The 25,045-nt window shown below is 49.2% G+C and overlaps 1 protein-coding gene across 1 annotated transcript in view; it reads right to left on the bottom strand.

The window, feature by feature from the left end:
• LOC117238064 (protein dachsous) overlaps window positions 1-24,103 on the bottom strand; it is a 43,598-nt gene extending 19,495 nt beyond the window's left edge. The window contains exons 1-5 of the mRNA XM_033502631.1: window positions 23,959-24,103; window positions 19,290-19,769; window positions 5,427-5,590; window positions 4,912-5,316; window positions 2,193-2,601 (exon numbers count right to left, since the gene is read on the bottom strand). Of these exons, the coding sequence (XP_033358522.1) occupies window positions 2,193-2,601; window positions 4,912-5,316; window positions 5,427-5,590; window positions 19,290-19,769; window positions 23,959-24,103 (1,603 nt within the window). The remainder of the gene's footprint in view (window positions 1-2,192; window positions 2,602-4,911; window positions 5,317-5,426; window positions 5,591-19,289; window positions 19,770-23,958) is intronic.
• Between the last annotated feature and the right edge of the window lie 942 nt (window positions 24,104-25,045).

Raw genomic sequence — 25,045 nt, 5'->3', positions numbered from 1 at the left:
CGTCCTCCTCTCGCATATTATAATTGCAATATGGATGCGTATACAGTCGCGCGTGTAACGAGCATCGTTGTAATTACGTATCTCGCGGTACAGACGGACCGCAAAAGTTACGAAGGGTAGGGAGGCTGAAGGAAGAGAAAAAGAAGAAGAAGAGGAAGAAGGAACGGGACGAGAAGGAGGAGACGGAGATAGAAAGAAAGAAGGAACAGAAAGAAGAAACGTAAAAAGGAGAGAGGGAATCTTCTCGAGCTGTCTTTTCGACGGGTCAGCGCATTAATGGGTAATTAAGCAAACGCCTAGCCGGCCGAGCAAAACTATTCCAAGATGTGGAAAGGAATGGGGAAAACAATTCGTATAAGGGGTCGAAAGAAGGGCTTCGGTGTTCGTAGGACACACGAGACACCCGCGTGCCTCTACGAATTCTCGACGTACCTAGTCCAGTCCGACGCGTCCACCTCGTCTACCAGCGCCGACAGAACCCCGTCGACGTCGCCGTGCTCGTCGTTTAGAAGACAAACGATCGACGGAGGAACATGCAAACGAGCCGGCATCGAGGGATACCATCGCGGAACAATAAGAAGTATATCGTAGGACGCGTGCTAATGCGTTTCTCGTGTTAACCGTGGGACCGTGCGACGAACTTCTTTGCCCCCTTCAGGAACCGGCTGTCTTTCCGTTCCCGCGCGTTTCTTCCAATATTTGGAAATCCATGCTCTTCCGAGACTGCGTTAGGGAAACTCGTTCCGCGCCGCCACGATCAATAAGAGATTTCTTAGAAGCTGTGGAACATATACCCAAACTGGCCAACCGACCAACCGCTCCACGATTTCCCGCGTTTCACCGCTATTTGGTTTTCCGCTAATTTCTCGCATAACTATCGGTGACAACGCGCACAAGTCGAGTAGAACCTTCCGAAACCAAAGATTAATATACAAGTACCGCTGCGACGGAACAACTGGATACTTCCGGCAGAGAGAGGCAACGGTTATTTTTATTTCTCTGTAGCGAAGGTTCGCACTGGAATGACTGGAGAAGAGACCCTCCTCTGCAAACAGGCAGGCCGGTGCACCAACCAGCGAGACTTCTCGTGGATACGAGAGGAAGACCGACCTGGTCTCGAACCAGCATGTACACAAATACTCTCGTGTCGCATGCCAATCAAAGCACGTATGCGCGTAGCATACGAGAGGCAGCGTGCGTGCTCGTTTCGCGGTGTGTGCTGAACCCTTTCTGGTGATTCGTTACACGCCGGTAAGGTGAAAGCACCACTCTTACGGGATTATACTTTGATATCCACGAAGCAGGGGAGATGTTACAAAAACGAAATAATCGCGCCACTGTTCGTATCTCCGATATTGCGTTGTATGGTCTTCCAATTAAAGGCATTCGTATCAAAAATAAATTTACGCTCCTTCGCTTCTTTTTCTTCGACTTCGACCGCTATAAATCTTGAACGCGCGCCAAAGCCGAGAGACGCGCGTCCACCAGAACGAACGACAGAGCTTTGTGCGCACCGTGGAAGCCGATTTCATTAAGCGTTTTCGGGGACTTACGAAACCCGCGTCTGAAGATCTATCGTGTCGTTTCTGTCTGGTGCTTCTAAAGGCTTGCACAATCGTGCAGGGTACCGCTGTTTAACAATGGTACGCAACATCACCAGGACCGTTCCCGAGTTGACGTAAGAGCAACGCGTAAATTAACAGCGTCGATGGCCGTGGGCTATTTAGTAAATTAATCGCTTCTTTCTTCCTTTTCTTCACGCCTTGCTCAACGCCCGGTTCGAATTCAATTCGAATACGCTTCGTTCCTTTCTTTCCGTGCTAGAAAGCTAGAGACGTAACGCGATCGCGTAAATTCCTTTCCAACATGTGTGTCACTATAAAAAAGGAACATCGAGCTGTAAATGTGTTCGATATCGTACCGAACTGCGTTCGATATCATGGTATGTTAATTCTATCGGAAATTCGGACAGTATATAAAATTCGTTGATATTTTCCTGGACGGTTCTAGTCGTGTGGGATTTTTTTGTTTGAACGTTCGAGCGCTCATAACTGTATCAGCTGTATCATAGTCGGCTGACAGCTTTCGCAAACACTCGAGCGTCGACGAGAAACAAGTAAGTACGCGCACACCGGATTAATATCGATTATGCAAACAGAGGAAAAAAGTCAGAAAAGAGAAAAAGATCTTACCTGTATCAGGATCGACGGTGAAACTGCTGTTGGCCTGGACCACCGCGTATCTGAGCAGGGCGTTTTTCCCAAGATCGGAATCAGAAGCACTCACGGATCCGACCAGCGTACCCGAGGGTAGATTCTCCAACAGGTCGAATCCGTAAAAATCCTTCTCGAATCGGGGATCGTTGTCGTTGTCGTCGAGCACCGTGACCAGCACGGAAGCGCTCGCGGTCGCGGCCGGAGAACCGTTGTCGGTCGCGAGAACCGTCAGCGCGTGCCGATCCAGGGTCTCGCGATCGAGAATCTGCGCGAGGTAAATCCAACCGGTGTTAGGACTGATCCGGAAGGCCGTTGATCCTTGAAGACGGTAACTCAGCCTCGCATTATTGCCCGTATCAAGGTCCACCGCGGTCACTTGAAGAATCTGTGTAGAGGACAGGAACAAGTTTGTTTTACGAGCGTGTTTTTAGGTAGGTCGATACAACGGAAAAACGAGTACGACAATTACGATACTTCCTCGGCCGCGCAAAGAGGGAGAAATCTGAATTTCTGCGATGTAAACGTTTCTCGAGGAGACGAAAAAAAGCCGATGAGATCGATGAAAAAGAAGGCAGCGGCGGTGAGGTGGCACGCAGGGAGAAAGAGGCGGCGAGGAGACAAGACCAGTCGATCCGGTCGTTTCGTATTAATTAAACGCACCCAAAGTCCGCGAACCCTAAATGCGTTCGAACCGGTCGATGTTTTCCAGTGCGGGAGGATCGTGAATTACGGAGGTCGGAGAAGAAGAAGAAACATAGGATCGAGGGTATATAACTTGGTATCCCGTGCACGAAGCTGGCGCACGGGCAATGATGGATGGCGAACCACAAGGAAGAAAAGGCGACGAGCGCGAAGGGCGGAGGGACGAGGACGAGGATAGAAAGGATCGGCACTCGTCTTCTCATCTGTGAAGGAAGAAGGACGAAACGGTGGCGGCGGCGGCGGCAGCAGCGGCACAGAGGGAGGAAGAGTAGAGATCGACCACCATTAGAAGGAGAACCTGACGTGGGAGCAGGCAGTAATGTGTCTAACTGTACGTTATTAGTTCGCGGCGGGTGAAGGGTTACCCTCACTGTAAGCCAAGTTACTCTTGCTAGCTGCTGCTTCCCCCTACTATCTCCCCGAGTTTCTTTCTCTGCTCGTCTCTCTCCTGGTCGCGGCTAAGATATTGTCTGGATACCACCGACAGCTCACAGATCTGTTTCGCCGATAGATACCACCGATATATACGTGTACGCCGCGCCGTGAAAAGATGGAACGAGAGATCGAGTGGCGAAGGAAGAAGGAAAGAGGAAGAGAGGAACGTGCGCGCTGTTCACCTCGTCGTCGTCGTCGTCGTCGTTTCCGTTCTATCGTACCCTCGTGTATCCGTTGTATTAAAAATGTGACGTCATTTAACGGGCCTATCTTGCGGCAACGATCTCTCGGCCATTCGTCATCGGTATCCTTGTATTCGGGATTGCGTCCACCAGTGGCTACCACCGTACCGCAAGGAATCGCGCTGTTCGTCTCTCGTTCCACCGCTAGATATCGCTACTCCAATGACGAACATGTTCTCGTGTACGCAACAGCTAATGACTCTTTCCCGATTGCTTTCTACTTCATCTTTAACCTTGTATTTAGAGCAAGACCGTCATGGTCGCGCGTCGTGCCACGAAACGCAACGAAATAAGATGCTATCTGTCAACCACTGATCGAACAATTAGACAAACCTTTCTTCTCGAAGACGACAGAGATAACTGCGACGACCACGACATAAAACTAGTCTACTCGAAATAAATAGTCGTATCCGTGAGCATGAGGTTCGACGTCTCCATGAGAGTCAGACACCATCAAGGAAAGATTTCACGGAATGGAGAAGAATTTCGTTCCAACTTCGTCGGTAATGGTGTTTAACCACGATAAATAATCCTTTCAAGCGGGATAATCAGCATGGGTTGTTCATAAAACGAGCAGCTGTGCGCTGCGTTTCTGTTAAGCCTATCAACGATTACCTATCAATCCCGTGTATTCCATACTACTCTGTAAAGGGTCGCGATACACCATACCACATGCGCACAGCGTATACGTGTTAGCGCGTATGTATATATCGCGTAACAACGTACTGCGCGTTCCTATAAATAACTATCAGTTATAGTCTATCAATCCTTCCACTGAACTGGTCTATCTAGTAACCTTATAGTTCGCATCACTAATCTTTCGCGCGCTCCGGCGTTCAGCTAATTCGTTTCTGTTTTCCGCTGACAAGGTGAACTCGATGAGTCAACGTCTTCTTCTTCCACTCTATTCGCCGTATCTAATCGAAGAAGACCGAAAAATAGAGAAGGAGGAGGACAAAAGGTAGAGGAGGAGATGATCATCGATCCGAGTGGGTGTTAAGGTTCAGCATGATTGGTCTTCCCGGTTGTCCCGCCGGATGAAGTTACGCTTGGCGAAAACGAATTTGAAAAACAAAAAGAGTGCGAGGAACAAGAATGCGGAGGAACACTGGAGAAAGGTTGTTAATCCCTCTCGCTCCTCTACCGACCCAGAATTTCTCTCTCCCACTCTTCTAGTCTTTCTTCGTTCTGTACACATTTCCATGTACACTTTGCGATGCGCTCCCTCGCTCCCTTCCGCGAAAGGGGATCCTACCGCACGTCTCCTCGACAAACAAATGCCCGCGTGACGGGCGTGTAATGAAGATTTTTCTCACTTGAGAATCGAGCTTGGCGCCTTCGGGAACCTCCACATGATACTCGTTCCTCTCGAACACTGGGGGGTTGTCATTCACGTCCTGTACCTCGACGCTCAGGCTGAGATTCGCGGAGAGACCCGCACCATCCAACGCTCTTATCAGAAGACCGTGCCTTTGCTGTGTCTCGTAGTCCAATCTCCTTGCTAAATAGAGTTCTCCCGAGCGGCCGTCTATTCCAAAGAGGTCGTTGCTATTCTGGCCAAGGACGTAGCGTATAGGGTGAGACGGAACGATGTCGGGATCGGTGGCATGTGCTACGTAAAGCGCCGAATGAAGGGGATGCGATTCCGGAACGGAAATGCGGACGCTGCTCGTCGGGAACGTCGGAGCGTTGTCGTTCACATCCTCCACGTTCAATTCCACCTGTGTGACGAGAAACAATGCGACGGCGTTGCGATCAGATTGCTACCTTGGCTCGTGTATGTATCGCGATTTCTCTCGTGATTGTTTCGATTTCTATCGACGCCGGTTACCTGACAGTAGCCTGCGGAAATTCCATTGCGCGCCTCTACGCTGAGAATGTACTTGTCCCGAGTTTCTCGGTCCAGTGGAAGGCGAATCCGAATCATGCCCGTGTTGGAATCCATCATTAGATCCGGTTCTTCCTTCACCAAATAAAATCTGGTTGGCCGTTCACCTGCGAACACAGTTATTATCGTTGTTAAATGGCTACAAAGTGGCTTTTTCTTATACTTTTCTTTTAAGTAACGATCGTTTTAAGACCGAGCGTCGGAAGCTTGAATCTTTGAGAGGAGAAAGGGATGCGATGCAAACCTCGTATTAATTTTTTTTCCTCGACCTTAGCGAACGAAGAATTCGTTGGTTCGTTGGTCTGTTTCTTTTAAAAAGGAACACGAAAAGAAAGGGCGGAAATGGTGGAGGGGGAAGACTGAAAGCGCAAAAATGACGAAAAGGTATTCGGATACTATATAAGCAAGCTGCTCGTTAATTACAACTTCGGCTTGTTCTCACGTGCGCATTTTGCTCCTTTCCTTTCTTGGGGTGCAAATTGTACGAAAATCTTGGCAATCACCACTCATACGTTGTTTCTGATACGTTCGCGATTCGTTGTTTCCAACGGTATGATCGATTGATTGAATCGAATGGCAGTAATTTCGCTAAACACCGTTCTATAAAATGCATCGCGCGTATACAGTACGCCTTATTCTTTAATGACCTTACCAATAACCGTGCGCACGCATACTCGCTATCACCAGAACATTTTCTCCTTGGCTGATTTCTACGGAAGTCAATCCAAGCGAATAGAAGTAAGAAATGACCAATGATCGATCATCTTTGATGAGACGAGGAAATATATATTCTTCAACGACTCGCTGTTTATCCCAAAACCTCGAAAGAGGAGAGTTATTCAAGGAAAATTTATAACACGTACATATGAAATCAATTAATTAATAGGGAAATCAAGCGATCATTACCGCTGGCAGACGATGAACGATCGGACGGCAGAGCAGAGCATGTTTCCTGCATAACCAGTGCCGATCCCTGTCCGCCCACGGTCAATGTGCCAAGAACCGTAGGGATGTTCCGCCGCCCCGCGGTATCCCACGTGGTATTGTTCTTGCGTTAGACTTCTAGACCGTCTTCGGTTTTGCTCGCGCTATCGACGCTATTGAATACGGTCGAGCGAACCGTTATCGCTTTGTCTCGCCAGTTACCTGGCGAATATCTTCGTGACATTTAGCCGAGCTCGATCGATCGATCCCCACGATCCGATGTACTCGACGGACAGACGGTTTCCCTACCTTGACATCGAGATGCGGCTCGTATTCGTATAGCTTAGATACGACTCGAGAGTACACATAAGTTTTTTTTTCACGAGATGCTCGTCGATAATTGCCCCGATCGATCGATCGCACTTCAATCCAAAACGGGAGTGGTACGGGTAAGCAGGAGTCCGGTACGTCTCTTCTAGATAGGTTTCGACAAACGCCTTGGATCTACCGCGTCGCGATCGTGTCTCCCATGGAACCGATCGAGTTTTTCCTCGGCAACTGTAGGAAAAACCTGGTAGACGGAGATGCGGAGTAAGCACCGCCTCCATGGGTTTACGTGGAAGGTAGCCGCGAGGGCTTCCATTTGCACGATATCCGGTAACATCGTCTTCGTCGTCGTCGTCGCCGCCATCGTATCGTATCGAGACTCGACGAGTCGAGCGACATAGGTTATACGGACTCTGCCTTAAAGATGGTACTCGGACGCGTACGTGGATGGCATAATTTATGGTTCGCTATTTATACCCATTCCATTTCGCTCCCTTCCTAATAGTTCTACGTCTCCTCGATAAATACGCGAAATCCACGGGAATGGAGAACGTCGCGCTATTATCCCACGCGACCCACTCGACTAAAAAGTAAGTAAGTTGTTTCGCGTACAGTTTCGTCGTTTCAATCCGAATTCTAATAAGCGTGTTTGAGAGCTCGAGAGCTGAGACAAATGAAATTAATACACGGTTACCGGTATACGTATGCGCGTGACTATGTAATATTTCTCAGAGACACGCACACACGTTACGCTCGTAAGCAGTAAGCGGTCGTTCAATCGGCTGGCGTGCAACGAACCACACCGCAACCACGGATCGATATCGATCTGGAGAAAAAGTATACACATGTGCGCGCGAGCGCACGCCAGAACGCTCGGTCGAAACTTATGCTTACCGGCACCCGATAGCCGTGTTATTAAAATTGCTGCAAACTCGTCCTCGCGCATGTAAATGTAGCTGGCGTACGTGCATGCTCGCTTCGAAGAATACCGACGCGAATTTGCGCGCGTAAATGTAAGCAGGTTTGTACGAAATTGTGTATCGTAAAGTGTAATTGTAAAATAGCGTATGGATGAGATCAGCGCTCGTACAAATACACGACGGAGGTCGCGTATTCGGCACCGACGCTGGTAGCGGAGAGACGTACACGCACATTTATATACCGTACCTACACTCTACACCCATCGGCATTCGGTACCTGTGTTATTAAACGTCCGCGTGATCTTTTTCCATCGAGTCTCGCTGCGAGAGGAGGATCCACCGATCACGTACTACTCTCCGTATATAATTACGATTTACTTCGCATCCCAATACGGCAGAATCATCCGCGTGTCCGAAGGGATCTCCGACACGATTTCGGACCACGTCCGAACCACTCGCATAATCGCCAGTGCGTTTTAAACGGCAATATAAACAAACGCGATCGTTTCATTCGCACCCATCTATTTATCGATAATCGTTAACTTATAATTGCGAGACCAACCCCGAAGGGACAGAGCGAAAATGAACCGATAAGAAGCGTTATCGCGATTTTACGCGACTCTCGAGTTATAACCATCCCGTGCGGGATCTACGTGAAAACCAAACCTGCTCCCTTCCTTCGATTATGAAATGAATAAATTGCAATCGGAGCGTGTCCGGTGGACGCAGTCGGTGGACGGGTTTTTCACCCGCGGTGCCGAGTCGAGAGGGCTTCGTCACCCCGGTTACACAGGCGTCCCTCCGGGGTGCCCACGTGGGTGTAACGAAGACAAATCGCTCGCGTATTTGATTAATTCGCGGAGATCGCTGGTCCAGCGCGGTGCATTCGAGCTCTCGTGGCCCACGTCTGCTCCTCCTTCTTCTCCCTCTCCTCTTGCACCATCGCTTTCATCTCTACCCTCTTCTCTCGTTTTCCGTGCCTCCTTTACCCGTCTTTCCTCTGTTCGCTCCTCTTCCAGCGTTCGTCTCCGCGCTTCATGGATAGAATCGAGAGCGAGTTTTTGCAGCGATACCCGAGCCAGTCAAGAAACCCGTAACGTACTCATTACTGATTCTCGCCCTTTCGCGTCCTCTCGGCCAGTTGTTGGTGCGTTGCGTCGCGTCGCGTCGCTTCGCATCGCGACGAGTTCAGCCATGCCCTCCGCGAAAGTACGTTTAACTCGACTTTTGCTTCCGGATAGGAAGGAAGGGTGGGTCGTTGACGTTACGATACAAAACGACTTTTGATCGCAGCGACCTCGACGGAAGGTCCTACGAGGTATTATTGCGTTCGGTAATGTATGGCATTAAGGACGTGTATCTGATCGGTTTTCGTAGTTTTTAATCGTTGGAACATAGATTCGACATTAGGTTGCTTCTAATCTCCCAATCTCCGCAATCATAAAGATCCATTAGCAATGCAAATTTAATCACCGACTTAATTACTACGACTGGACATATCGTTGTTATTACTACACCGACAATTCCATCGACAACGGCCAATACTAAACGTTTGTTTGCCGAAATTCCGCCTTTAATAGATTTTCGAGGCTGTTAACGTCGGAGTAGAGAACGCGAGGGCCTCGATAGGAATAACGCGAGGGATCCGGAGGTTCCAGTCAATGGTTAAGCGATTGTTGCACGCCGGTCAATGGTGTACGTGTGCGTACGCGTGCGTACACGTGCGCGGTATGCCCGGAGTATATCTCTGTAACACCTTGTAGTCGTGCAACACCTCGTACCAGAACGTGCCCTCTAGCGTACCGACAATGCAAGCCGGTAGAAACTCGTCGAGAGCTTTTCGATTCAGAATAATCCTGCACGTTCACCATGCTTTCCTCTCTTATTTACAATCTATCCGTGTCTTCTACGCCCCGAGTTCCGTTTACCCGGCATCCTCCCTTCTATCCGGTGCGCTCGGTTTCTCTTGCTTTCTCAGCCTGCGTTCCTACGTGGTTGATTCTTTCTCTAACTTCGGTACGCGCGCGGTACGGTAAGCGCGGCGTGTACCTCGCGACCAACGTCGTGCCACAACCCTTTTTATCCTATTCTCTGATTCTCCGTATCTCCGTCGATTCCACCGTTCACGCCTCGTCCTCTCTCAGTCGCACAAATGGAATTCGTTTCTAGTTCCTTGACTCCCGTTCCCGTGCTCCTTTTCTTGTCCCTCTCGCTCTCTGTCCGGCTTTCTTGCGCGACGATAGCTCGATCCCGCTTCTGCTCGACTCTTTCTCACGTACAACACGAGCCGCTCGCTCTTCACTCTACTTCGCTTCTCTCGACTTGCCCGACTCTCGGTTGGAGAACGCTACGAGGACAAAAGTTGGCCCGCGACCGCGGGCGACGGTCGTAAGATCGCGGGATTACGACCATTTGTTTTTCGTCGGCCGGTACTCACCGTGGGTGACGCGCCGTCGCCACCCTTGTATAAACGAGCCGCCGTACGCCACTGGAATCGCAATAAAAACCGTCTAATTGATATCGAGCGTGGCACGGTTCGAGTAGCGTCGCATAGTTGCGCCGCATAATTGCACCGCATTCTCATCTAGAAGAAAAGCCAGCAGGCAAACGTTAGCTCGCATTAATAAACAGCGACGTTACGGCATGCGGTCAAGAAACCTCCTACCCCTTCTCTCCATTGGATCGTCCGACCATCGCGCGTAGATCGGCAATGTGTGGCAATGCAAAAAACGATCGAGCCTACTGACGATTCTGCGTGGTCCTCACCAGCTATCTAGCTAGAGCTAGATTTTCACTCTCTTTAGCCAACTAATTTTCCCGCGGCTGTCATGCCCGTTCACGCTTGCGTTCGGCACGAAACCTAGTAACGCGTCTTTTTGCCTTTAATTCGAAACGGTGAACACTTGAAATCCCGCGATGACCGCGGGATACCTATAGTCGCGAAACTTTTTAGAATGCATCGACGAGTAACGCGAGTCTATTTATAGGCGTGGATCGCGGTTTTCTTGCGACAGTAGAAAAACCTCCGGAGCGCGTAGCAAAACGCGGGACAAGAAGCTTTCGTTTGGTTAATTAGAAACAGTGATTACCGACGGAATGCGGTGTGGGCTTCGTTCACTGTTTTAATCGGATCGCGAACGATTATACCATTTTCGTGGGGATGTTATATCTAACAGAGCACGAGTATAAGCACGGAAGATATTCTTCGCTAAGCATCACGTTTAATTGCCGGTCGATTGGTCAGAAAAGAAGGAAAAGAAGAAACGTAGACTAGGGAAAAAAAACCGGTGTACCGAGTTTCACAAGCAGGAACATTCCGGGTTAAGAAAACTCGCGATAAATTACAGACTGACGATTCGATCACGCCGTATAAGGACGCGCAAGTTCCCTTGCCTACGCTGCTGCTACAACGCTGTATACCTCACAGAGAGTTTCTCTTATTTTGCTAATTAGCTCGTAACGGGCCATCCCACTCGAGGTCGGTCGGTGGCTCGCTGGCTGGCTGGATCGCTTGCTCGGTCGTCTTCAGGGGCGGCACCATCGTCGCGGTAGCCCTCATCCACGTAAACGAGGTCCGCACCTTTACGACCGCCGAGGAAACCTTGTAATCGCCTCCGGTGAATACTTTGTCACCTCGTTCCTTCTTTTCTCTGGAACCCGCGCGGCCAGCCGTTCACCGACCGACCAACAGATCGGCCGGCCGATCGGCCACCGAATTACCAGCTATTTCGCTCCAAATAGGATCCCCCGGCCCCGAGGTATCTCGGTTTCGCGCTTGCGATTTTCGAGGCATCCCGCGGTCCATTTCGGAATGTTTCGAGTCTGGTCGGCAGCCAATAAAAGCCCGACCGTTTGCATAAATTGGTGGATTTTTAATTGGATGAGGTAGCCTCGGTAATAGCGACGATCGAGATAGGCGGGATCGCGCTTGACACCCAAGCGAAAACGATCGAATTCGTTAATTAGGGAATGGCGCGCGATCAAATTTGAGAAATACGTTTAACCTAGCGGCGCCGATAGCTCGAAATAGAGCGAAAACGTTTGTGCCACCGTTTTAATTGACTCTCTTTCACTGGTAATCCTTTTCCGTTGAACCACGAACCGGAACACGCTCGTGCCCAAGCTCATCGTCGCCGATTCCAACGCGAGAATCATAAAACTGTCCGTGGAAACTGTCCACTCCCCTCTCTCTCATTCTCCCTCTCTCTCTCTCTCTTTCTCTGTTCCCTAAGCGATGATACGTGTCTCAAATTCCAAATGGGGTAGGTCTCGTAAAACAGATTTACGAAAATCGCTGGACGAACAAACCTCGTTCGACGATAGGGACGTGCCTCCACGAACCACCGACACTCTACTCCGTCTAACGAAAAACGGCCTCGTAATTAAATAATGATGATTAGCCATGAGTCGTGGTAGCGTCGAGCGACGCGACGAATGCGATGAAGAAACGATACCGTGGTAAAGGTATGCTTCGTTGACGGGGGTCCCGCGTCTTTTTCTCTCCTTCTCTCGCCTATCTTTCCAACGTGCCATCTTCCTTCGTTCTAAGCTCCTCGGGCCTTCTCTTTAACGCATCGACACCGTCCCTTCTGCGTCGCCATCTCCCTTCCATCTTCTTACAGCTACATCGACGTGTCTTGCCATACATATATATGTGATAACGTCTCGCGTTCCGCGTTTGATGCGCGGACTACGTTCGACATTTATTCGCGGTCGATCGCGCTGCCTTCGAATTTCTAAATTATTCAACAGATCCATTTACTTTCCTCCGAGGTGGGAAACGATTTTAGACTAAAGTAAACTGTCAACACGCAAATTTCGATACGACTATGTATACACGGATTCGCGCAAGTGCGCCTGTCTGGGATCTCAGTTGCACGCGGCAAGTACTTACGAGAGAGGACGGAGCGTGTTCGCGGCGCACAATAGCGCAAGAAATGCAAGCATCGAGAGACTGGTAAACAAACGAATAGAGCTCCATACACGCGTAAAACGTCTCGGTCTGCAGATGCAGCTAAATGGTTTGGCATGGCCGACGAATGTATACGAGGGGAAGAAGAAGAGAAGGTTTAGAAGCGGAGGGCGGCAAGAACGACAAGACAATGGACGGCGACAATAAGGTTGCGCAGCTTGCAACCAAACGAAAATAAAATGACGCTGGACATTAGCTACTGTTGCCTAGTAGCGTGCTATGTGCAGCACCAACTTTATACTGCCAACTATCTTTAGGTATAGATACGTTCGTTATATTCGTACGATCATTACGATTAGAAATTTTCGACAAATTGCTGGAACAGCTCGCTTCGTATCCTAAGTCTACCGGATCGAAATCGTTTACCTTTTCATCCTTCGGACCACCTCTTTCGACGATCTCATCTTGGATTATCCTGCGATAATTTCCCTCCCTGGAAACATCGAGGAGGCGAAGAGGCAAGGCAGAGGAAAAGGGGATCGAATCGGCGAAGGGTCGGAGAAAGAGCGAGAAAAAGATCTATGGATGTGCACGTGCATGTACTGAGATCGCATAGAGAGCCCACCGCTCTCTAGACCGTGAGATGGTAAACGGCGATAACGAGGCGCGAGATAAGAGTCGGGGAGGCGCATTATAGGCCCAGCGTGGCCAGAGAAGGGGAGCCGTTCTATCGCAGACCCTGTGCGTTGATCGCGCCTCGTAGCGCACCTCTATCTGGGCATCTATATGTTCGCACACACATTCGTTCAAACGACCGCGCACAGGGCCAAGCGCGAGGAAGCATTTACACATCCGACTTGTCCGCGCTTGCCGCTGCAAACCACAACCTCGGGATTTCTGCAACGCCCATCGACTTTTCACGAGCGGCTCGAGCTCGTCCCGATTCAAAACGATTCCCGTCACTCCATAACCACGCGTATGCACGATTCTTCCACCGGAGAGGATGTGCTTTTCCTGTCCCTAACCCGCCGAGTACCCGCGAACGATTTATATCGTGGATTTCCCTTGATGGGCTGGGCGAAAGAAGCATCGGAAAAGGCTTCAAAACGAGCTTGAACGTTGTGCTGTCTCGTGAGTTCAGAACTGTCTATTAACTTCGAAGACAACGCTAGTTTTTCGAGGATTGAGCCAAAGCTCATCACCGCTCATATGCCTTATTTAATCGTTTGAGTCGCAAGCAGCGCGATCGCGCTGTTTAGATTTTGTGTCGTTTTTGTGTGTTTTTGGACTCTACGAACGACTGACGGTATTTTGTATTTCATTGTTATCTTCTCAATAATTTTTATTGAACAAAACTTGAAATATTTATAAACTAATAATGCACATATATACTAATATAGATGTATTTCATAAAAATGGCAAATATGACGAGCGCTATTGCGCCGCTTGTTTCTCTTCATAATCGATTAAGACAAACGCTATCGCGCTGTTCGGGATTTTTCGAGCCTGTTTTTTCAAAGACTCCTGGGACTCAAACGGTTGAAATCGTTTCCCCGAACAAACACTCGATCGAACTTTCCCGTAATTCGTTGAAACGAATAGACGCGTCGGAAAGTGGACGTAAATACGCTCGATCGGGTCGTGAGCCAGGATACGAACGTTCGATCATTCGCAACTGAGGCACGAGGTTGTTGTTGCTCGCCCGTTCAATATCGATTTACATCTGGCAATAAACAGCCGCTGTCGAAAATGATGTAAACGGATGCCGAACTAACCGAGATTAACATATGCGATCCAAACTGCCGCCCAGCCGCCTTTCCTCTGCATCCGTATATTCTTTTCTCTTCCCTTTTGTCCTCTTTGCCCAACCACCATCTTCGCCGGCGAGGTCCTAATACGCGTCTCTTAATTCGACGCTGACCGGACGAATACCTGCGCTTGGATCATCGAGATTCGAACGAACGATCCCCGGGAATAGCTATCGTAGTCGTCCGAACATCGCTTCTTAATTAAGAGAAGTGGACGTGTTTCCATGTAAATTTGTTTTCGACGCATAAAATGTGTCCTCGAAATTGCGAAATATCGTGAATGCGAAAGTTTCGTCCGGAGCTTGGATGATTCTGTTATCCAGCTTTTCTTTCTGAATAACAGAACTAGGAAACCAAAGGCGGGAAGAAAATGAAATTCCAGGAACGGAATTACGCAAATCAGACTACGAACATTCGTCCTACCGTGGCAGAGACTCCGCTATCTTTCCATGCGGATCTCGTAGCTCGGTTTAGGTTGGGTCGGACGGTAACTCTCTTCTCGGGATGCAAAGTCGCAACGTACCGCTGCACCCCGGAGAAAAGACGATGCCTGCGCGAAATTTGCAAGTCCGGCGAAAGCACGATGCGCGGTACGGAGGAAGGGAAGATCCAAAGATCCGAGAGAAAAAGGAACGAAAGGTCCGACAAAGAAAAGAGAGACAACGTATCGGCCGCTTCGCCATGCGGAATACTTCATCTCCGAGGAACGAGGAATCCTACTTTTTGCGACCTCCTCGTTTCGAACGTCGACAGATCCTTTATCTACGGCGGGTCTCGTGCCTTCACCGATACCTTTTCCTTTGGTTTCGGTCAGGCGTTCGCTACAAATTTCCTCCTCTCAGTTCGATTATCGGCGAAATTTCTCGAAAAGCGAACGATCTTTTATGAAACTTTGGTCGTAACAGCCGGATCAGTCCTCGAATTATATCTCTGTGTATCTTTATGGACACCTTTAAACGACGTCAGTGCCTGTTGATTTTTATATAGTGTCGTCGTTAAATTCGTTAAAGACTGACGATGTGCCGGTTGGATAAGATTAGAGCCGAGCCCCTGTCGTCATTTTCGAAAACTTGAAACCGCTTTTCCGAGGTCAAGAGACTTGGACAAAAACGACTGCACCGAATTTTATTCGATCTACTCCTCTTCGATTATCTCGGAACTCGAAATAACGTTACCACGGTCCAGAACTAGGTATTCGAATCTCGACGATATCGTAACAATTGTCGTCCGTGTTTCGCCAATCGGAGAACTCGAGATGGATCGGACCGAATCTGCGAGATGATCTACTTCGAAAGAAACGTAAAAACGCGTCGGTGAAGCGGCACTATGAATATACAGCTCATACCGATCGCAGAGAATCGATGCGATTCAGCGATAGAAAAGGAACGAAAGTACGAGACAGAACACGTCTTTGGGTTCCTTTCGACGTTTCATGTCTTGCGAATCCCGGTTTCGCCCAGTACCATCGAAAAGAAGCACAAAAGAGGAGAAGATATGGTACTAGGAGTCCTTAAAGTAAGTAAGATGATATTTAAACCGTATGCAAAGAGTGCAGTTCCGTAACAGCAACTCTAAGGGAAGGAACAAGAGAGAGAGGGGGGCCTGGACAATAGCGACTTGCCTTCGGTTCCTCGATATCCGATTCGCGACGATTTATGCGACCTCGACAACGACGGCAACGACGACAACGACGATAACGACGACAACGACGATAACGACGACAACGACGACAGCAACGACGACAACAATGACGACAACAACGACGACAACAACGACGACAACAACGACGACAACAACGACGACAACAACGACGACAACAACGACGACAACAACGACAACAACGACGATAGCGACGACAACGACGATAGCGACGACAACGACGACAACGACGACAACGACGACAACGACGACAAGGACGACGACAACGACGACAACGACGACAACGACGACAACGACAACAACGACAACAACGACGACAACAACGACAACAACGACAACAACGACAACAACGACGATAGCGACGACGATGAGGACGGTCCACCTTCCCCTGCCGTTTCTCTGTCCTCTCCTCCTTCCTTTCTTCACTGTTTTGGTCTTTTTCGTGTCCTGCTCCGTCGTCTCGCACGAACCGATTCTCTCCGTTCCGCCTCCAACGCCCGGCCGCCAGTCGATATGCATTCTCCTGACAAGAATTCCAAGGTACAAAAACCACGAATGGCTCGATCAAAAAATACAAGAGATTACGCCACGATGAAATCCTCGAGTAATTCGATTTCGTTACCAGTACTTTCGATCAACGGATTAAATGAACCTTCTCCGCGTCCAAAGTACCTTACCAGATGGATTATGCAACTTCGTCTCAGAGCAATTCGCAATATCAACGATCGACCCGTATTTTAAAAGGAATCACGGTCCCTAAGAATCGACCGTCTCCCGAAACGCGCTGAATTTTAAGGCAGTTTCTGCGTAATCCAACCTTGGTCGCCAAGATCACCGAACTACACTCCTGTACAAAAGCGATCGAAAAGCCGAGAAAAGTTGGGAGCGGCCTCTCGTTCCGCGGATAAGATAAGACCGGTCCGTCTCTAGTCGACGCGATCACGGGCCGATGATTCTTTGCCACGTACCATAAACTCGGCCGTAAAATGAAGCGCGTTCCTCACTTTGTCGCCTGGTTTTATGGAAGGATCGTACACGGTTGTCGGTCCGTCCGTGGCCGAACCCTGCCCAATAAGGAGTTCGTCTACGTTGCTTTTAACGGCCTCTGCTTCATCGACGATCATGCGCCCCTATAATGACCGCACTATTTTTCGTATTTCCAGAAAGAAACCACCGTCCTTATCAGAACAGGTGCTCGTAAAGTGGCAATAACGTCTTCCGAGGCTGCCTTTCGCCAGCGATCTGATAACGCGATTCGATGTTCCATAATAAATACGAAATTAATGAATTCGACGTTAAAATATTCAAACAGTCACCGTGCTATAATTGTGCAAATGCATCGATAGAGAGCGAGTATGGCGAAAAGAAAGAAACGAACTGCCGAGTATCGTTCGGAAAAACGTGCTCTGTGTCGAAACAGGTGCCGCAAAAGGACAATGAGAATCAGCCGCGAGAACATTGAAGGAAACGCGGTCGAGCTCTCTCTTACAAAATGAATCGCACCTGTGTCGACGATCGCCGCTGCGTCGGCTCGTCCGACTTTAATCTGATAATCTGATTGGCTGCCGTGTGTCAAATATTGTGGGCCCGAGTGCCAGACCTCGATCTTCCGTGCGAACAGGTTCTCGCTCGGACGCGTGGCCGATTGGGAGCTGCACTCCGAAATCACCGGATCGATCGGATCGATACAGGAACAACCGAGTCACACCTCTCGTCGAACCCGAAACCTCTTTTGTATCGCGCTTAGCGACACTTGGCTCACGCGCGATGGCATTTTCCACGTCTCTTCGCGAATGACCGTCGTTGATTCGTTGAAAAAGACAAAAGGACAGGCGAAACTGGTGTCATGCAGTGTTGTCCAATACACCCACGTTGATGGTGTGCGTAATTACGATCTATCAACGATCGCGATCGCACCAAAGTAAACGCAAGGAATTCGAGAAACGAGCTGTTCACCGACGCGACCCGCCATAGGGATCGCTCGAACAGCGAAGAAGCAGAGATTTGCGACGAATCGGGTTCGTGCGTTCGCCGAGGACGGAATACCTTTCAACCTGCGATAGCGTATCCCATGTTCGGCCGGCCTCCTCGTTTCTCTGTTTCGATCGCGCGCCGAGGAATATGAACGTCGAGAAAGAGACAGCAGAACGCAAGATCGATCGAGAAACTTGGCGAAAGAAGAGATCGAAGCGGCAGAGAATGGGAGCGAAAGAGAGCAGCCAACGAAAGAAAGACAGTGAGCTACGACGTCGCGCCGGTCGACGAAGGAGGAACACATTCGAGGTTCGCGCATTGATATGCAACAGGCTGCATATGCGGGCCATGGCGGCCGAACAATACGACCACCGGTAAGGCACCATCGTGTAAACTATTCACCATTCTCGAACCTATAACGTAGCGAACCGTGCCGGTCGATACGCCACGAGACACTTTACACGGTGCATCGGTTATATGGCGCGGTGAGCGCAGGTCGTGACGCGCCGTATCTTGCATCGGATGTACCACCAGTGTGGAAACACGGATACGTACCTCTCCCGCCTTTACCTTTCCTCTCCTCCCTCACGCTCTTAACCCTTCGAGAATCGCGTCTGCACCGACCAACCCAAGCATCCGTCCGCGACCTTACCCTTATTCGCATCCTCTTCTCTTCTTCTTTCCTTCGCCCTTCCGCCTTTTCCTAGCTTCTTTCGTTTTTTTCTTTTATCCACCCGTGTTCGCTGGTCGCGAAGAAACGCGAAATTGTACGATACTTTTACTGAAGTTTCAACGAAACAGTTATCACGCTCCTGCACGATATCACTCATAATACTTCCCCGTATGATTTACATGTCGTCGGTTCCTCCGGTGGATACGAGAAAGAAGGACGCAAAGTAGTTGGCTCCGACCCTACCTGTTCTTATGCGACTCCGCTGACTATGGCTCTACATGCTTGCACGTACACCAACACGTGGGCGCTCGCTACGTCGCGTCACCGCCGTTTTCTCGTGACGCGACTATGCTAACGCAGTAACGCCGCGCGTGGAATACGTTTTCGATGTACTCGCCGCCAGCTACCGAGCGACGATCGTATATGTACCTTGCTTTCCTCAAACCCCGACCATTAAACTCGGTATGCAACGCCTTTGCGCGAACCTTCTTCGCCGGAAATCGATAATACCGCGACAACACGGGGGAAATATAAACGCTGCCGAATGATGAGCGAATGTGGGTACTCTCGGCTAAGTGGTCGCTAATGATTATGAGGTATCCAACTTACCTGACGACACAGGGGACGAAGCTCCGTCTTTCACGCCACCAACGATGCTGTTCTGAGGAACGGTCTCCTTAACGGTGATGGTGTAGCGTGGCTTCTCGCAGCTGGCGATTCTATGCCCGGGGGAGGATGTGGTGATCCGGACTTCGGCGTCGAACGTGCTCTTCAGGCCAGCCGCGTCCGTCGCCGTCACGTTCAATTGATGCAGCGGTGATCTCGAGAGTAAACTCGGTCTCGCGACTTGAAGTTCGCCGGTATTTCGATCGATGTGGAAAACACCAGCTTCGTTCCCGTTGGTGATCCGATATGCTACTTGACCGAAAAGACCCACGTCCAAGTCCGTAGCTACCAGCCTCAAAATCGGTCCCTGAATAGGACCGTCACTCTTCAGGGTGACGTTATACTTTCTGGGTTCGAAGATCGGACGGTTGTCGTTAACGTCCGTTACTTGCACCCTCACGATAGCTACGGTACTGAGACCCCCTGCGACAGTATAAATAATCAAAATTAGACAGAACCTATCGTCTAGATAGTATAAATGGAAGGGGACAAGCATCAAAGGTTAACAGTTGGGAAGCACTGTACGTAGAACTTGTCAAGCGCAAAGACCAGAAGTACAAACCCGAGCGATTATGCTTATTTCAATCTCTGGTAAAATCCTCTTATCGAGCCAAATAATGTCGAGGTATTAGCCGGCGTAGAGAACGAATCTACGGGGACGCTTGGAGCCGGTCGACATAAATCACAACAGCGTGCCCCGTACCATTGCCTTTTTTCGGAGCCAATCAGCCTCCTACCTCCTTTCTTCCTACCTACTTCTTCTACTTACTTCGCCTCTCTTTCTTCGCTGTTTCCTTCTTTTTCTCTCGCGTACTTCGAAGTTCATTCCTTCCGTTTTTCTCTTTCGCTTCCTTCTCCAACGATCTTCGTCGCTCTCTTTCTTTTTCTCTCGCGCGCGTTATTCGGAGAAGCGTGCGTGCGCGTGTCGAGGGCCAGAGTTCTTACCCTCGGTGCAGGGCAACGCGTTCGCCGCAATATTTCAAGCGAAAGGAATTTCTCGGGGTGCTCAAATGGTCCTAGCGATGTGCCAACCGCTTCGCCGTTCCTCTACTCTGATTGTTCTGTTTTTTGAGCAATTATACGAGCGAACCGATCGATCAATAATACCGGGTGTACGCGTTCCCTGTTCGCTCCGTTAGCTGCAACTGCGTCCGTTCTGCTGTTTCGAAGTCGAAGCGGATCAAAAACAATGGAAAGAAAGTCGGTTGCGAGATGATAATTCGTTTGCCTGCTAAAGTATCGCCTCTCTCGGTATAGGAGTGATATACGATCTGACGGAAAGTAATAACGCTCCCTCGATCGCTATCCGTAAATCACGTTATTCGTCGAAGCCTAATCGCATACAGCGTTCCTCCTGCCTTTCGTCGAGTATGACCACGACCACGATTACGACAATGATTGCGACTAGGGATTAATTAATCGACGGTGGCACGAGAGCGAAAAGGCGCGAACGCGAGAACGCGGGCTCCTGGTTGGTCAAGCTGATTTAGGCGAACCCCGACGCAAGTGTTAATATTAAAGACAGTATGTAAAACGGGTAATCCGATGTTTAAACGGTTTACACCCGTAACTCATAGTAATATATGGACTCGACCGTACGGAGCTCGGAGCGCAGCGAGATTTATAGGTACGAGTGTCATTGGAGTCATGCGTCAAGGGCCAGTCCCCTCCGTTCTCTGTACTCCTCGCTCCACCATTATCCTCCCGCTCCTTCTTCTTCTTCTTCTTCTTCTTCTTCTTCATCTTCTCCTTCTTCTCCTCCTCCTCCTCCTCCTCCCCCTTCTCCTCATTCTCCAAACCTTCCTTTCTATCCTTTTCTTGCCATCCTTTTCCATCTTTTTCCGTCCTTTTCCATTCCTTCGTTCGGAGCCGCGACGACCGAAAAGAACGACGAAGCCTTCCACCGTCTCTCGGCACCGTGGCATCTTCTGCACGACTTCGAGGTATCGAAATGCCGATCTTCGGGCCCCTGCCACTCGGCCACGCGAATTCCCTCGCCAAGAAATGTACCCCTAATTTCTCTATCGACCAACTCCCTTTCTCTTCTCTCGTCTCTCGTCTTTCGCTCTCTTCGCCTTCCACCGTTCGAAACGTTCCTTCGACATTCCATGCGAATCCGAACTTCGAAGATCGATCAAATTAACGATCGAATAAAACCGAATATCCAGAAGCGAATGGCTGCGTGTCGTCGAGAGACTCTGCTTCCTGGACATAGATCAACGACACTCTAACGCGTATTCCGATACCTCATGTCTGCTACACCGATCCTTTTAATTTTGCGCGGTCGAACGTCGACCGACGAATCCTTTTCGAGGTTCATGCGGCGGAGGATATAGTGCCTCCGAAAGATTTATGCGGCCGATGCTTGCCAGGGGTGCTCAACCGACATGCGCCAACAAAGTTGCGTAATAGTCGCCTTACGCGACGAGTAAAGAAAATTACAAAATCCGATGTGTCTTCGCGGAACTGCATGGGTCGACTATCGACTTTTTGAATCTTTCGCGCATCAAGGAGCACGAAGTTGTTCGAGCGGTCGCGGCACGAAATGCGAAAACGGGAAACATGACAAGGACGATGGCTGCCGGTGGGAGTCGAGGGGCAGAAATTTATGACGGCGGTGTCAATAAAGTCACCGCCGCGCTGGTGTTGTTCCGGCTTTCAGGAAGTTTCTGTAACCGTGGCCTCGCCTTTCTTTGCATTTCTGTTGGTTGATCGTAGGACGTGCATCAAGATGCGCAAACCATTTCGCATGTACGCCACGTAATGCACAATTTCCAGAAAGCCAGATAACATCGAGTCCGGCAACTCTTTCGTCAAGATCGCGATGCCTGGAACTCAAATCTTAAGATATTATCCAGTCGTTCGTCGTATTGTTCAGAGATGAACACACGCATCTTGTCTCGTTTTAAATAAACGGGAGAAAGAAACGAGGAAAAGAATTACTTTTAACAAAATCATAAAGATGCCTCGCGCACCGGCGTGGCCCTTGCTTTTTAAACTCCTTCTCGCGGTAGGGTCGATTTTTACGTTCATTATCCGAAGAACGTTATCCAGCAACCCCCGAGGGGCCGGCGCGACGGCGTCTACGTACGTATCTAGCCGCGGCTTGTCCTATAGGAGAACAAAGTGACTCGCACGAGGAAGTATATGTACACGCGTTACCCAACCGTTCGCGGATCTCTATCACGATTCATAGCAAGACTGCGCAAATAATAATTATCGGTGCAGCTCTGCCGTTTTCCGACACCATTAACGCAATAATGCACGGCGTTTTGATTATCATTCTTCTTATCAACAGATACTTATCCACGATTGCTTTTCTCTCTTGGACCACGGTAGTCATCGACCTGAACTCGAATGTAAATCGACAAATCGACAAATGAAATCGAATGTAAATGTCCAAATGACAAAATCGTGCCAGACTAATCGTGAGTAGCGTAAGAGATTTTTGGTATTACAAATACAGATATGAGATTTGAGCAATATTTGAGCAATGGTCGCGTGTTCGCAGGCTAGTTCGGGCGACTAACACCTCGCTGTTAATTTCGTGCTTTTCGTAATCGCGTATCTTGAGACGCAGCATAGTCGAAGCACATTGACTTGCACTGGCTTGCCGTTGCAACGTCTCGAGTCGTCAGCAGGTGGTATAAATCACGCGAAGCTGGCTCGCGTGGTAAGTTGGGTCCCGTGGTTGGCCCGCACGCTGCTCTCCCATCATATCCGAGCGGTACTATTGTGCCGATGGTGCTTGTGAGAGTCTGGTAGCACGTCGAACAATCGTATCGATAACGAGCGACAATTATGGACGAGAGTTCTCCTGTTTGCAAAACGGTATACAGCCAGCAATAGAGCTCTCTTTGCTTCTATTCCTTCGTTCTCTCTTTCCTTTCCTTTCGTTCGCATACGATCCGTGTTCGCTTTCCTCCTTTTCTTTCATTTTTCTTTTGCTCTCTAATTTGCCTATTAATTCGACGTTTCTTGATTGCTAGCCATTCCCTCTCTATCTCTATTATCTTCTTAAACGCATCTCCTACGAATCTGAATCGCCCGAGAACCTGCTATCTGTTGTAAGGTCAATGTCGGTGTTTCAACGGATCAATGGACTTCAGTCATTGTCCTCGCTCGTAAGGATAACTTGGAAGGAAGGAGGCTGTTGAAAATGGGCACACCGTACACCGACGACATAAATCATACACCCCATTACAGGGCTGCTAGATCTTGGCACAGCGATAGCTCGCCCTTTCCTTGTTCCACCAGCGTGCAGCTCCCGTAGCTGCTTCTTTTCTTCCTGATGCCACGTTTCCACCGTGTGTCGCGCACATCGTTGCCCTCTCTTCTTCATTTTCGTTTCTGCGTTGTACCTCCTCTATGAGGTCGCGATAAGGCCGGGGAAACGCATTGTTCACGCGGTTCTTCCTTACGTACTCTTATTCTGGTCACGGAAGATTCGTTACGAAACGCCAATGCTAATAGAACGACGTATCGGATAAAAGTTACGATACGCCTCGGCAAAGGCTGCGACAACGTGATAGAAAATACAAAGTTTGTTCCTTGTCGTAAAATAATTGTACCGCATAACTCTATGGAGAGTGGTCAGACGAGTGGTACGTACCTCTGTCCGTAGCGATGACGGGAATCTCCAGATAGGGAGCTGTTTCCCTGTCCAACGGTGTTCTGACGCAAATGTCTCCGGTATCGCTGCGTACCATCAACTGTTCGCTTTCCATTCTTCCCGCGGCTAACGTGTAATTTACCATGGCGTTCACGCCGCAATCCGGATCCGTAGCTTGTACCTGAAAAAATCAACGTATTCAAATTAATTGAATGCTGACAAACAGTTGCATCATGTCGACAAATTGTACGGTCGCAAACGTCGACAAATTCGAAGTAATACATATCGCAGTGTTTTTAAAGTGTGACATTCGAAGAAACGTCATCGAGGTGGCCCGTTTGTAATATCAAACGAGATGATTAATTTGCGAGTGGTCCGTTTGCTTTTTCTCTACTGGAAAAGTTACGGGGACACGTTACAACGACGCATGTGGAGGCGTTGACAGACGCTTGCGTGCTTCCAGCACATGTTATTTATACGGACGTGTATTGCCACCTTTTACCCTCGATGGATTACAAGTACGATGTTTCGTAATGTCCCTTACGAAAGTGTACCGGTATGCGTCTCAATGCAACGTATTCTTTTCCGAACAAACGCGCCATTTTGATAGGTCAGATGAAACTATTACTTTTACAGCCAAACGGAACTATTCCATAAACCTTAAATTCATCACCGACGAGCAAAAATGCGAGTATCGCAAGTACCATGTGACCGATTACATCGAGTCGATCGACAGGTAGGTAATTGACATTGCGATCGTTTGAACGCGGGTTAACTCGTCTAGAGAGAAGAGAAAACTCGTAAATTTATCAACGTGGAACGTAATTTGCAGGATGGTAGTCGTGGTGTGTGCCAACCGTCGGGAACTCGAAGTAGAAGAAATCGAGACGCGAGTCCCGGATGGTGGTAATGAACCCTTTATCCCAGCCGGAGATGCTTTAATGACAGTTTAAAGTTTCTTCTCGCGTTCGAGGTATCGCACCGACCATCTAGCCGTGATCCGAGTGTTCCCCGGTGAAATCGTTCCGGCCATGTTCGACGAGAATGTGGAATCCCGAGATTCGATTGCGATTGCATCTCGATGATC

The sequence above is a fragment of the Bombus vosnesenskii genome, unplaced genomic scaffold (genome assembly GCF_011952255.1).
Source record: "Bombus vosnesenskii isolate JDL3184/JDL3185 unplaced genomic scaffold, Bvos_JDL3184-5_v1.1 scf7180000013431, whole genome shotgun sequence".
Lineage (NCBI taxonomy): Eukaryota > Metazoa > Arthropoda > Insecta > Hymenoptera > Apidae > Bombus > Bombus vosnesenskii.
This window is presented reverse-complemented; position numbering and strand designations above follow the sequence as displayed.